The sequence below is a fragment of the Ascidiella aspersa genome, chromosome 3 (assembly GCF_963924565.1).
Source record: "Ascidiella aspersa chromosome 3, kaAscAspe10.2, whole genome shotgun sequence".
Taxonomy (NCBI): Eukaryota; Metazoa; Chordata; class Ascidiacea; order Phlebobranchia; family Ascidiidae; genus Ascidiella; species Ascidiella aspersa.
Window position 1 is genome coordinate 28,499,002 of NC_139449.1, and position 14,322 is coordinate 28,513,323.

A 14,322-nucleotide genomic window follows, 5' to 3' on the forward strand; every position below is an offset into this window, starting at 1 on the left:
TCGGCTGCTTGCAATGAAAAGAAGTCAAGTCCCAGTTGGTCAAAACACGAGATAGGTATAGGTCAGGGTCATGAAACTTTTTTCTTAAAGAATAATGACGATCGCGGACCATAATAAATACCGTTAGTTATTAAATTAAATACAATCAAAAATATTTCAAAGAAATTTCTCGGAATGACCCAGTAAGCACTCAAGCGAAACCAAATTACTGTAGTGATTGTAGGAAAAAATGTAAGATGAGAATGAGATCATAATGTTGTCAGTTGGCTCGCCGTTTCGAAAGCGTGACGGTTTATTATTCACGTTGCAAAATGTTTCGTTTCGAGTAAGACACTGTTACATTTCTGACTAGCAGAAGGGAGAGCTTAAAAAGTGAAGTGCTTCAACATTTGTTGTATTTTTTCATTTGCAGGAAACATCTTTGAAAAAAAATAGTTTGTTGGCATATTAGTAGTAAGATGCTGCTATTACACAATAAAAAACTATTTGTGATTTTGTGCTTCGCGTTATTGGCTCTTATACAGCTAACTTACTGTGCTGAAAGTGTACAGGAAGCAAATAAAACAATCAAAGATGCAACCACTGCCAGGTTTATAATTTTTTAATTCATAGCTTTACACAACAAATATATTATTACACTTAATTTGGCGCTGGTCTAGAATCTTACCACAACCCACATTATTTGAGTTAACAATGGTAACAATTAAACAATGAATATAATAATGCTTGACCCACGCACACCCAAACGCTAACTTGCACCCTAACCTAAATATTGTGCGTTGATTTAATAATTGTGGTAGGATTCTAGACCAGTGCCCTTAATTTTAATTCCAATCATATACTGCTTTGGCACAGTGTTAAAGCTATATATTCTCCTTGTTGACCAGATTGTATTTATATATTAAAGTTTATTATAATGTCGGCTATAGTACATTGATCAACTTTATTGTCAACATGTTGGAACATTTATTTTGCCTTTTATGATTGTAGCTAATATTTTACATTATGAACATGCTTTGTGCACTATGTCAAATCTCACTCCTATTCAAGAAGTGTGTTGATAGATATTAAAAAGCCATTTGAATTAATAATTTTTGTCTTTTAAGTATATATAAAATACATAATTAACACAATTGTGTAGTACAGATCTTTTAAACATGCGGCCCATTTTGTGCGGCCCGCTACACACTCGTATAATATAACTATATATTGGTTACTATTAAGTGCCTCAATGTGTTTTCCGAAGTCCAAAATCCTCTGTAATATGATTATTGTATCCTAAATTACACCGGTAGAACTTTTCAAACTTGATAAACAATTTTACTTTGCTGCAATAATTATTATGATAAACTTAATTTTATTAAGCAATGTGCTTTTTATGTGTCCAATGGACTAAAGTCTATTTCTAAAATAAAAGCATTGCCAATTTATACCAAATGAATTCAGTTGTTTACGCATTACGCTTGATGTTGCCTACAAACAAGTGTATTGCCAGCTGTTTAATCTGCATGGGTAAATTTGGCCAATTAATCTAGTGTGTTGTGCTTTTGGGTGTGAATTAATCTAGTGTGTTGTGAACCTAATTCCAAATACTTTGAACCACTAGTACAGTGGTTCCCAAACTTTTTTATCCCGTGGCCTGAATTTTTTTTTTTATAAAACAGTTTGTGGCCCACCATGTACCGTAACCTTTTTTGTATGCCCTTTAGCCAATCATCCAAATAAGATATATCAATTTACCACCCTTGCAGCGATGGAACAAAATGAGATTCACCTATATTCTTGCATGTTCTATTTAAAATCTTATTTTGACAGCAACAATGCAACGGAAAGTAATGGCACACAAAAAATAACCTCCAGCGAAAACGCAACAGCAACAACGAATACACCAGAGGAACACAATCCTGTATTTCATCCGATAGAAAATATCCAGACAGGGTCTCAGGCAGAACAGCAGCAACACAGCGAAAGCATGAAGATCTTTTTTATTCTTATTGTGCTTGGTAAGCAAAACTGTTATATGTATACCCCAGTTTTGTTGTCTAAATATTGTGCGTAGGTTTCTGAAATGTTGCACTTAACATAAACCGTCATTAGAATTTATCTACTAACTTGTACCTTTTTTAGTCTCACGAAGCTCGAATAAACTAGCTGTGGTACATATTTGTTAGTACATCACTGAACTAAAATTAGTTTGTCAATTTCTTATTTGCACATAGTTTAAATGGGATAAAACTTGCTAACTTTGTTGGAGTAAAAATCTATTACCATTTACAGAAATAAAAAAACAAATTGTTTTTTTTGTGCTCAATGCAAAAAATGCAATTAGCTTTAGCATTTGCTGCTACTATCGATTAAATGTCTACTAGTAGCCCAGCTGCTTCACCCATAGAAAACAAAAAAAACTATTGGTAATCAAATAAATTCTTGCTTTAGGGTTGAAGCTTTTTACTAATATATATATATATTCAAATCTAACTTATTTTATCTTCTTTAAATCTAATATTTCAACAAATAAAACATCTTGCTGTTTATTATGTTTATCCATTTTACATTTGCAGCATTGTGCATTATGCTAACACACGGTTTGCTGCGCCTCAATTTCCATCTTCTTCCAGAAAGTATCGCAGTTGTATTTTTGGGTAAGAATTGTAATTTGTAAGACAACAAATTAATCTGTTGCCTGGCTGTTTATGTACTGTTTGCTAAACTATTATGTTCAAGTAGTTTATTTCATATTTATTACTAATGATAGTTCATGTTAATTAAACTAAATTGTATATACAATATTGTGTTACTCTGTCCAACAGAAATACATATCAATTTAGCCTTCATAATCAGTCTAATTGTCAGTTGGCCACTATATTTTACCAATTGTATACTGATTTTAGGTGCTGCTATCGGTGGAATTGTGAAAATAATGCAAACAGCACAAGTTGGAAATTGGCTGGTAAGTTTTATTGTTGCTGTGTTGTTGAGAAACAAACAGATCATTTGATAAAATTACTTTTTGCACTTAGGCGGAAGAGATGCTGTCTCCTAACATGTTTTTTCTCCTGCTTTTGCCTCCTATTATATTTGAGGCTGGCTACAATTTGCACAAGGTAAGTTATTACCAGTAACAGTGATGTGTTAAATGCCCAAGGCCCTTAAAATGTTAGCAAAGGTAGCACTGTCTTGGCCTACAGTTTTATTCTCTTGTCTTTACAAATTTTTCTCTGTGTCTTATCACAATTGAATTCATTGTTTTATATTTATGCATTGTAGGGAAACTTTTTCCAAAACATTGGTTCAATCATGGTATTTGCTGTGGTCGGAACCTTTATATCGGCATTGGTAGTCGGAGGTGGAATCTATTTGATGGGCGTAGCAGGCATTGCTTACAACTTAACTTTGACAGATAGGTTTGTAATTAATTGTACAAAATAATTTTGGCTTTGAATAACCACTAAAAAAATGTATAATTGATTTTGTTTAAAATATGCATAATATTTTGTTTATGTTTTCTCGCATCTTAGAGATGTCAAAAATTTAAATGTTTAACTGCACTTCACAGTTGTTTTGCGTTTGCTTGGTATGTATAGTTTTTGATTCACAAGTGGTGTTGGTTGACAGCTGTTTGGTTGACAAGTGCCTTACAATATGTGCTTCAATAGGCACTTGCCTTCGACGCAGTCCCAATCCGAATTAGCTAGCATATATGTGGTTTAAAGTCAGTTTAAAATAAATATAAATTTATTTTCAACACCTTTATTATTTAAGTAGGTAGTATTTTGAACGTTTCAAATAACTTTTTATTTATTATGTTGAAAATAATTATAGAGTTATTTGAAACAGTCCAAATGATACTTACTTCTATATGGACTTTGATATTTCTACTAAGTTTTACCAAAACCTACAACGATTAGGCTCCAAAACTTTTAATATTATTTTTGTATTTATTGAAAATGCTGATAACAATACCTATCAAGCAGACACATTCCGAAGTAATTGCTTAAAACACACAGCATAGCATCAGTCATATGTTATATAAATGTTGTTTATTTTTATTTTACAGTTTTGCTTTTGGATCGTTGGTTTCTGCAGTCGACCCTGTTGCCACAATTGCTATTTTCAAAGCTTTGAATGTCGACCCTACATTAAACATGTTGGTGTTTGGGGAAAGTATTCTGAATGATGCTGTGTCCATTGTCCTCACCAAGTAAGTTTATTAACAACAAACTAGCGACAGAGTTGTCTATTTTTGTGTAATATGTTGTTCAGTTGCTACAATACAGCTATAGTTTATGGTTTACCATAGTGTTACTGTTCATCAACTCTTTTAAGGTGACCAGAATACTAAGCATAAATAGGACAAATAGCCTAAATAGTTGTGTATTTAATTTATATGCGCCATATCTTTGTACGTTGAGAAACACGGGTTTACCAAGTAGGCCATACAGCAGCCACAGCCTTGTGTTTGTATGAATTTGAATATGACAAGTATATGCACTGTGATTCATACTTGAATAAATTAGTATTGTTTTACAGCACGTTTCAAGACTTGGGAGCAGCCGAATCAGACAAGACCAAGTCATCCGCCTTTTTGTTTGCAGTTGGGGATTTCTTTCGAATGATGGTTGGGTCGGCTTTGTTGGGTGTTCTAATTGCCCTCATCAGCTCACTTATATCCTTTACTGCGTAATTAGTAAACGGTCTATTGGACTTGGTGGTTTTGTTTTTAATATCTGCCGTTTTAAATTTATATCTTCTTTTGAAAAACTTTGAAGGCTCTAGAATTGATGCTATTTAAGGCGTTACTACTGAAATCTATGGCATTTGTTTGTCTTTAGAGTTAGGACATTATTTCACAACCGTTTGAAGTTTCAGAATAAGAAGACAAATTAACTTTTAAAAACATATTACCGGTTTAGATATCTGTTAATTAGACACCATATTTTTGTTTAGGCATAACAATTGCGTTTTCGAAAAGGCTGGCCCTGAAGTGTCGAGTGTTGTTGTAATGCTTATTGGAGTCCACCAGTTTCAAAGTACTGTTTTGCCATTTCCATTCTTTCATGCTTGCCTTTGTGACGTTTTTTTAAAGCACATTTTTTTAAACATTTTTTTCTTAACCTGGCTTACACCATGAAGCATATGGATCTGCGCAAGACGCCGTCCTTAGAGTTGGGCATGATGTTCATATTCGCCTATGTTCCGTACGGCCTTGCAGACAGCCTTAACTTGTCAGGTACTGCATTGATAACCACCGGTGTAGGATTTGTTGGGCGTTTAAAAAAAATAACCACTTTTATTTTCAGGCATAATGGCGATTCTATTTGCCGCCATCGTGATGTCGCATTACACCCACAATAACTTGTCCCTGGTCACACAGATTAACATGCAGCAGACGCTTCGTACCCTCAGTTTCTTGGCAGGTAACGTGACTGAGCTGTTTGTCGTGTTTTCCACCGCTTCGGTTGGCTGTTGGAGTTGTAAAACATCCGAATATTAATTTTAGAAGCGGAAATATTGGCAGCGTTACGTCTATCTTTTTGTTTTTTATGTCGGACTATCTTTTATGATTCCATCCTGGCATATGATTCTAGTGCGTTAATGACGTTTTTCTGTCCGACTTGTCAGTAGCTGTTGTTCAACATTAAAAAAAATATTAAAGCCGAAAAATTGCTACGTCACGCCTGTTACTGTAAATATTTTTAATGTTGATAGCTTCCTGTATTGCTACTTTATACACTGGCGTTTTTGTCCTATATGTAGCATTTAATCCCGATAGGATTCAGCTGTTAATATGCGCACAATTCCGTTTTAGAAACCAGCGTGTTTGCCTATCTTGGACTCGCCATTTTCAGTTTCAAGCACAATTTCCAGCCAGCCTTTGTCATCTGGAGCATCGTGAGTTCCACTCCATGTTTGTAACACAACAAATTACAGTTGTTCCATTTAAGTTTATTGTAAACAAATGCAAGCGTAGCGTCCGATTTAAAGTAGTATGTTTTACTTTTTGAAACCAACGTCATTTCGCAAAAAGCATCGCAGTATTGGTTTATTGCATTTATGATCACCAATAGTCGTACTGCGCCTTGCAGCCATGATTAAATTTAACTCAAAAATTTATGTTATATCATGCTGTTATTGGTATCATGTTGTTTGAAATGTTTTGTTTCCCGAGATCTAAACATACATCGCTTGTTTCTTCTTAGATCTTACTGCTGGTCGGTCGAGGATTAAACATTTATCCGCTATCTTGGATTCTCAACTACTTCCGTGAAACGAAAATCACTAAGCGAATGCAGTTTATCATGTGGTTTAGCGGTAAGTTGAGGTTTCGTTTTACTATTGTGCCTATTTTAATTTAAAAAAAGATGAATACACTGTTTCTTTTTAATATACGTTGCCTTTTAGATTGCGAGTTCACCCTTTACTGTCTTGCATTATATTAATTCCTATTCACTTTCTAGTGTCTTAAACTCGTGGGACTGTTTTAAGCGTTTCTCGAGCTGACGCTAGTAAATACCAGATTTTTTTTATTACATTTTTAGAGGGTTTTGTTTAATCAAACCAAGTAGCGTGGTTCAAATCGGAGCTTTCCAAACTGGGTGTCGCGCAACTAGTTTTAGGGTTTGCGAGTAGGGCTACATTAAGTTTACACGATCAAAATTAAATTACCATTTTTCTTTCGATATGCAAACGTCAAAACTGGGGCAAAACTATTAAGATATTCGACGAATGTGTGACAAAGCAGTCAACAAAAACTGTTTATTTCTGTTAAACCCAAAGGTTCACGGAAAGTTTTAATTTATTATTCTTTAAAATATTTTTAGAGCGTAGTTGGAGGTTGTAATTAGACGAAAAAGTAGGTGCATTTTGAAAGCGTTTTGACTAAATCTTTTATTTATTTTCAACATCATTCAAAACGTTTAAAATGCTACCTTCTTCAGTATCGGCTTTACAGGAAGCTATTATATATATAAGTTTGGAAAGCCATGGTTCAAATAAAATTAATTTGATTATCCTGTGGCTGTCTAATCAAATTATGAACAAGGGTCAGTGGAAATTAAACTTTCAACTTTTTTTTAAGCATTTTACATTGCAACAGGTAATTAAGACGCAAACTTCGTCAACTTGTCTTTGAACCACCTGTAAAATAAACCCATACCAAAAAAATGGATTTTTTAAGGGTTGCGTGGCGCCATCTGCTACGTACTCAGCCTTCACTTGGACCTCGATTCGGTCGAGAAGCGCCACGTCATCATCACTACGTCACTCATCATCGTCCTCTTTACGATCCTTGTCTTGGGAGGATCAACCTACCCGGTCGTCAAGGTAAATATTGCTGCAGCCATTTATGAGTGCGAAACTTTTTTGATTTATTTTGCGTTTGTTTAAAATGTAACCTAGAAACAAATAATGGGGATTTGGCAAAATGCGGAAAATCACATTTAGGTTTAGACCGGTTGCCCACAACCTTTTAACATTCACGGACCCCCTTTTAAAACATTTTTAATCTTACTGACCCTAATTTTTAATACTCTTATATTCAGAAATACTAGGTAGCTTTATATGCAATATTGTAGTAAAACTAAAATAAAAACTTTACATTCAATAAATTTTGACTATTAAAAATCTGCTAGTTGTTAGTGGACTTACGGACCCCTGCAACATATTTACGAACCCCTTGGGGTGGAGCCCTTATTGGGAACCACTGGTTTAGATTTTTGGTCATCAGTTTTCGTCTAACCTATTTTACGGAAATCTCCGGCCGACTTACCTGTCGTATTGAACCAAAGCAATAATTTAAACCATATTTTTCTTGATGTTAGACTTTAAATATCTGTCAAAGCTATCTAGCCTTCTGGAGAAATTATAAGTTGCACCCAAAGCGTTGCTTGTAAGCGTCGTTGAAAATAATATATTTAACAATCATCAACGAAGAGTTACTATTGGGGATGTTCAAAGTGGAATCACAGGGGATTCTAGAATATTAATTTCGAATCTAAAATAATGTATCCAGAATATCGAATCCCAATATATTTTTTTGTTAATTTATTTTACTTTCGTTTTGGTTAGGAAGGGGGGAATTGTTCATAATATGCCCTACCTACCCTGCAGTGACAGCATGACATCGCTAAATTTAAAGTGAGCAGTATTTGTTTCGCCGCCGCTACAGGCCGTTATCCTACTTTGCCACTTGCGTATAAACAATTAGGTGCAACCATTCGCGGTAAAACAAAAATTGATGTCGGTTCCAATTTCCGAATAAACGGCAGAATTGAACACGAATCCAATTTGAATTCGAATCGTCTACTTTGAACACCCCTAGTTACTATAAAACTAAACATTTAAAAAAAACAAGCGATATTTATTAAAATCAGCAATTTGAACCACGTCTGTGAGCTTATGTGAGCTTTACGAATGTCGTGAAGTTGCCCTCTAACGATGTTTAGGTAATAAAAAAGATCTTCTTTTCAGTGGTTTGCCGTCGACAAAATGGTGCGCTGGCCTTCCAAGTCGATGCCGGCCACCGAAGCCGATTGTGTAAATACGTGGTTTGCCGAAAACTGGCTTTAGTTTATTACATTACATTAGTTTAGTAGCGGTAACGGTGGTGGTAAAGGTGGTAACGTGGAATTAGTTCCTTGTTTTATTTTAGCTGAGTTGCGGTATAACAATATATATATATATATTTAGGGTAAATTTTATTTTATGAGCCGGCGTCACCAAACTTTCTTCACAATTGGCGTCTAGGTCATAAATCAGTGGTTCCCAAACTTTTTTGGCTCGCGGCACACTAAAAGAATCTTTACTATTTCGCGGCACACTTTTAACAGAACAACATTAGAGTAATTTTACAATCGCCCTTAACACACGAAAAACTATATGTAAATCGCTCAAAACTATTAATTTGTAATGAATACGGCATATTTAGGTCTAAAATGCTTGCGTGTATCCTTATAAGTAATACAAATACTCTTGTTACCGAAATTACAAAAAGATTCGCACCCAGTTTAGGAATCACTTTCATAGATAAACGTTTGCGGACACATGTTGTTCAATTTAACATGGTTAACTGTTTAGCGTTTAGAACTTGTTGCAGATGTACTATTTTGCCTGCCAGTTTATGTATAAAGCTGGCGGGTCGCTTGGGGAGGGCCGACAACTTCCCTGTAATGATCACTGACCAATGACCATATCCGGCCTATCGGTCGCAGTTTGGTGACTCCCGAGTTATACAGTTTGTAGTATGACGTATCAACAAGAGTTTTTGTAAATAATTGGAACGGTTTTAATCTGTAATAAATTAGACAAATATGGCAATTTCCAAAGAATTTGTAATAATACGTCGATTACCTTTAAAAAGGCTAGCAGAAATCTTAAGTTTTTTTGCGCAAGAATCATTGCCTTTTTTTTAAAAGCACTCCATTTAATATATACCTTCTAATAGGTGTACCGTTGTTGTTTTTCCTATTAGAACTATACTAACAAATCCATAAGTTCATTTAAAATTATTTTTGTTATGACGTTTGTTTTTGCTCTATGAATTTGTTTTCAAACTTGATAAACTGAAGCTAAATTAATTGGCAAACCCGCCGGATTTGTCTGACAAAGTAGCAGCAGTAGGCTCGCCGAATCTGTCTGTGTACTATTCGGTGTACTATTGATACGGAAGCCGTAATCGTTGGTCATAAAGCAACTTCCGAGGGGCTAGATCACAGATGTTATTAAACACATATGTTTGTGTGTGTCTTTCATTAGCAGCAGTAGGGTTCGCAAAAAAACGTTCATTTAAAATTCTTTTTGTTATGACGTTTGTTTTTGCTCTCTGAATTTGTTTCCAAACTTGATAAACTGAAGCTAAATTAATTGGCAAACCCGCCGGATTTGTCTGACAAAGTAGCAGCAGTAGGGTCCGCAAAAAAACAAAAAAGTGATGATAAATGGCAAATATTTAAATCCCAAATCAAATACTAATGCAATTTAACGTTACGTTAATATAACAATTGTTACGTGATTTTACACAATCGCAGGCGATGTTTCGTCTGAAAGGACTCAGAAACAAGGTAACCTAATCAAACGTTCCTAAAACAAGGTGTGAAAAGATACTGATTTTTATGTGGCTATCCAAACTAAACTAGTGGTGGACTAAACTGCATGCTGATTGCAGTTTTGGTATCATTTCACGGTGAACAAATCAGTTTCAACGACGAAGATCTAACGTTTTGGGTGACACATTTTCATCGCACCGCTGCTACGCGTTTTCAAATTTGCAAGCCAACAACATTAATCATTTATTGCGTATATTTATTAGCGGTCATCTTCATAACGTTTTAACCTAATCTGGGAGAATATTTTCAGGGTGTGGAATGGAAACTGATTTCCCGCAGTTCTGGTCGCAATGCGATTGACATAGACAGAGATAGCTAGAAAATAAAGTGTCTGAAAAAAGGCATTTTATTTTCGTAATTGCTTAACGATTCGCCTAAAAACGCTACCTATTAAAATTACATAGCGCCGTTAATTTTTTTGTAATTATTTTCAGATTTAAAATGTAAAAAAATCTGTTGTGGCATGATTTTTATTCTCATTTTTTTATGATAATCTTGCCAGTATGACCAGCTAACAATAATTAAATCACATGCACATGGGTAGCTAATGTTTCATGTCATGATTTAAATTCACCGCTTATGTAGTAAACAGCTTACATGAAAACGACATGTCAAGTACGTTTCGACACATGGGACCTGGGTGCAATATTTGCTTAGTAAATATTAGACTACGAACTTTGTGTATAGCTATATAAGCCAAGCGTATTAGTTACACTCGAGCAGTGGTTCTTAACCAGGGTTCGATCGAACCCTTGGGGTTCGACGCATCGGTTTCAAGGGTTCGGCAAGAACGTCCTCTGAAACATAACTGCTGTTATTTCAAGCTAAATTTGAATCTTTTTTATGTGCCAAGGTGTCATGTAACGTTGTAAATTGAAAGTTTGGCCAATATAACTTATATAAATTCAAGTTTATATTTTGAATATGCCCAGTTTGAGCTACTAGGAAGACGAGACGAATACTGAGCAAAAATTTTGGGTTCGACGAACGCTTGCAGAATAACATAGGGGTTCGACAGGTTACCTAAGGTTAAGAACCACTGAATAGTTTCAATGATGAAAGAGTATTACGCAGTTTCTGTACCTGATTTGTGCACCTCTGAGTGCAATAGCCGATCTCTTCAAAGTTTGCTTTTTTAGCTTGTGATAAACCCACGTTATATGCTCATCGCGCTGCTGGAATCGTCCGTAGTGCTGTGAATGTTCAATATCTGCGCGTCTAATGCTCTCTGAAAGCCTCCATACATAAACGATCCGTTTAATTACAATGTCGCCTCGCAGTTCTTGCAGATCGACGACAAACGCTCCTACCGCGGTCTGACCATGAGCAAGACGGAAGAGATGGGCCAGACAATCGAGTCCGACCACATTTCGGAGCTCACCGAGGAGGAGTACGACGACAAGTACCTCCGCGAGGACCTCCGACTCCGCGGATTCGCCTACATCGACGCAAAGTACCTCATCCCGTTCTTCACCCGGCGAATCACGAAAAGGGTGGGTTGTAGTTTGTAGGTTTGGATGTTGTTGACCGTTTAAAGAGTTTATCGAGTAAAAAAAAGTGTGTGAGATATTTACATGGTGCCTTCCGAATGATTAATATCTGTGCCTAATCACAAAATCAGTGAATAATCAGGACTGTAGTGCAAGCAAAATAAGGAGGGCAAACCTGGAACCGTCGTTTTGCCGACCGAGCTACGCAGGATGTGTGTAGGAGAGCAAAAATTGCACGTCCGCAGAAGCAACTGAAAGCAAACCAAAGCCAAAACAATGTGGAAACTGGTTTAATGTTTTTTTGTTGCAACTGTAGACCTCCTTTTTAGCAATTTTCTTTAACAACAAAAAAACGAAAAAATATTTAGCATTAAGCTAACACAGCATTGTTCATAAAAGCCCTCGATCAGACTCTATATTATCTAAATTCGGAATTTTAATCGTGCAACTATAGTTTGACGTTGTTCAAGGGGACGATGTTTTGCAAAATTGTTGGTTGTTAGTTTGGTGGCCATTGACCGTTTAACGAGTTTGTGGAGTGAAAAAAGTGTGTGGGACATTTACCTTGTGCCTCCTGAAAAACTATTTTTGAAATCAGTGACTAATCAGAACGGTGCAAAAACGAGGGGAGAAAATTTAGTTTGCGTTGAGGTCGAACTCACGACTTTGCCAATACTACCGTCGTTTTGCCTACTAAGCTACGCAGGCTGTGGTAGGGGAGCAAATATTGCACGTCCGCAGAATATATTCTCCCAAAATTTGGTACATTAGGCGACTAAAATCGAACTGAGGCCAAAACAGTGTGGAAACTGGTTTAATGTTTTGTGTAGCAGGAGACCTCATTCCTAGCATTATTTGCCGCATATGTACAACAAACTTAAATTTGGAATGCTATACCTGAAAATTTACAACCTGGTTCTTTATTTCTCGAAAAAATAGAAAATCCTGCTAAACAAGTCTTTATTGTTCTTTAAAATATGGGGGGTGTCGTGCGGGCCTAAAACCTTTTCAAATGGCGTCAGGCTCGCAACTAATCTTCCCATCATAAAATCGTGGTTATTTCCAGGAGCTGATCCAGAACAGGAGCGAGATGCAGCGGCTGACGAACAAGTGGTACGAGGAGGTGCGGAGTCGGCCATCACCCTCCGACGACGAAGAAACCGAAATATGAGCGCCAACACAGCTAGCTGCCTTCCCCCATTTGTGCAGATATAATGTACCCTCGAACCAAATCGCATTTCTGTTTACCCCGGATCGGATTTACCCGTGTACGCCCCAAACCCATTCACGGACGTTGAACCTTATATTATAAGGCCAGGTTTATCATGGTCACTTTAAAGCAGTGGTTCTCAACCTTTCTTTATGGACTCTGCACAGTTTGCTCCCTCCCGCTGTTAGCGTTTAATAAAAATACGTGACGAAACCCAACAAAGGACGAATTCTTAATGACAACCGAACACATGAGTTTAACTAGCGAAAAAAATAAAGCATTTTATAGTCGTGCACCCCGGTAGAAAATAAACCTGCTCTAATTCCAGTTTTACCTTTTTCCCCATGTCTTTCTCTTTGCACCCCTTTTCGTGGTCAAAGCATTTCGAGTTGTAAGATCTCTGTAGCGTAAACATAAAGCTGTAAGCGAACTGAATAGCGGGGCACAATATACGGAAGCCGTTTGTTTCTAAAGTGTCTGGCGGACAAGTGACAAATGGATATTTGGCCGAACTAAACGTCACTTGCGCTGTCGCTGCGTTGCACAGCTGCTCAACAATGCTGCCAAGACAAAAAGGTTCCTTAAGCCGCTTCGTTAAGTAGCTGGCACTTCGATTTTTGATGAGAGCTTGGTTAATTTGTGACGTCATGTGTCGAGTATGTTTTTTTGCCGTTTACTACTTTTTGCAATACTGTCTTATACTCAGCTGACTTGAAAGTTTGTATTTATTTATTTGTTTCATGTTCTGTTTTGCTGTATGAATTGGTCGGAAAATTTAAATTTAAACCACTACACCGAGTTTAGGCTAAAATTGGAAATATTCGCGGCCACCGTTTTTGCTAAAATGGTGCTTCGTCAAACTTCTTTATTTATTTGCTAAAAAGACACTTTTTATTATTAAATGTCGAACAGGGACCGCCTTTTAACAAAATTGCCCTATTAAATTTAATGATAATGTCCGTTTTTGTCCCAAGCTAAATAAAGTTATTTGATTGAGATGTAAATAGACTCTGAATGTCAACACAGCCTTCAAGCGTAAAGTTGATTAGGCCTACGATTTGCACTGAAGTGTACAGTGTGTTCATTGTGCTGTGCTAGTAGGACACGCCTGTACTATTTTCGGCCAGTCGATTTTCTTTTAAATCAACGCAATGCGGTCGCCGCACTATGTTAGTGCCTTAACCTAATGCACTCGATGAGAGCATTTATTGTATACAATAGTCTGGTCCATGGTCATCGTCTGTTTTTGTGTTAGTGTTTGTTGCATATTTGTCTCGCGCTAGAGAGTCTATTGCAGGTGCCAGTTGGTAATAGTTTTTGTTGTTGTTCCGTTTTCCCCTTCTAAACATAAATATATATATAATATATAACTATTTGAAGTGTGTTTTATATAAACGATAGTTGGCGGACTACGACAGCGGACTGTGTTTATCGTATTGAACGACAACCATTTGAAATATATTCAAGTTTTAGTTTTTTATTTGAAATACTTAAAAGTAGCATCTAACCAACACATATA

The 14,322-nt window shown here is 36.3% G+C and overlaps 1 protein-coding gene across 1 annotated transcript; it reads left to right on the forward strand.

The window, feature by feature from the left end:
• The first annotated feature begins 416 nt into the window (after positions 1–416).
• Positions 417–14,135, forward strand: LOC146161366 (sodium/hydrogen exchanger 8-like). Its single transcript, XM_083383498.1, has 15 exons — positions 417–589; positions 1,816–2,003; positions 2,562–2,642; positions 2,892–2,950; positions 3,021–3,104; positions 3,268–3,404; positions 4,058–4,201; positions 4,531–4,666; positions 5,125–5,230; positions 5,301–5,417; positions 5,810–5,892; positions 6,201–6,312; positions 7,178–7,323; positions 11,384–11,596; positions 12,660–14,135. The coding sequence occupies exons 1-15, from the start codon at positions 459–461 to the stop codon at positions 12,762–12,764; spliced, it is 1,842 nt and encodes a 613-aa protein (XP_083239624.1). The 5' UTR covers positions 417–458; the 3' UTR covers positions 12,765–14,135.
• Positions 14,136–14,322: the final 187 nt, after the last annotated feature.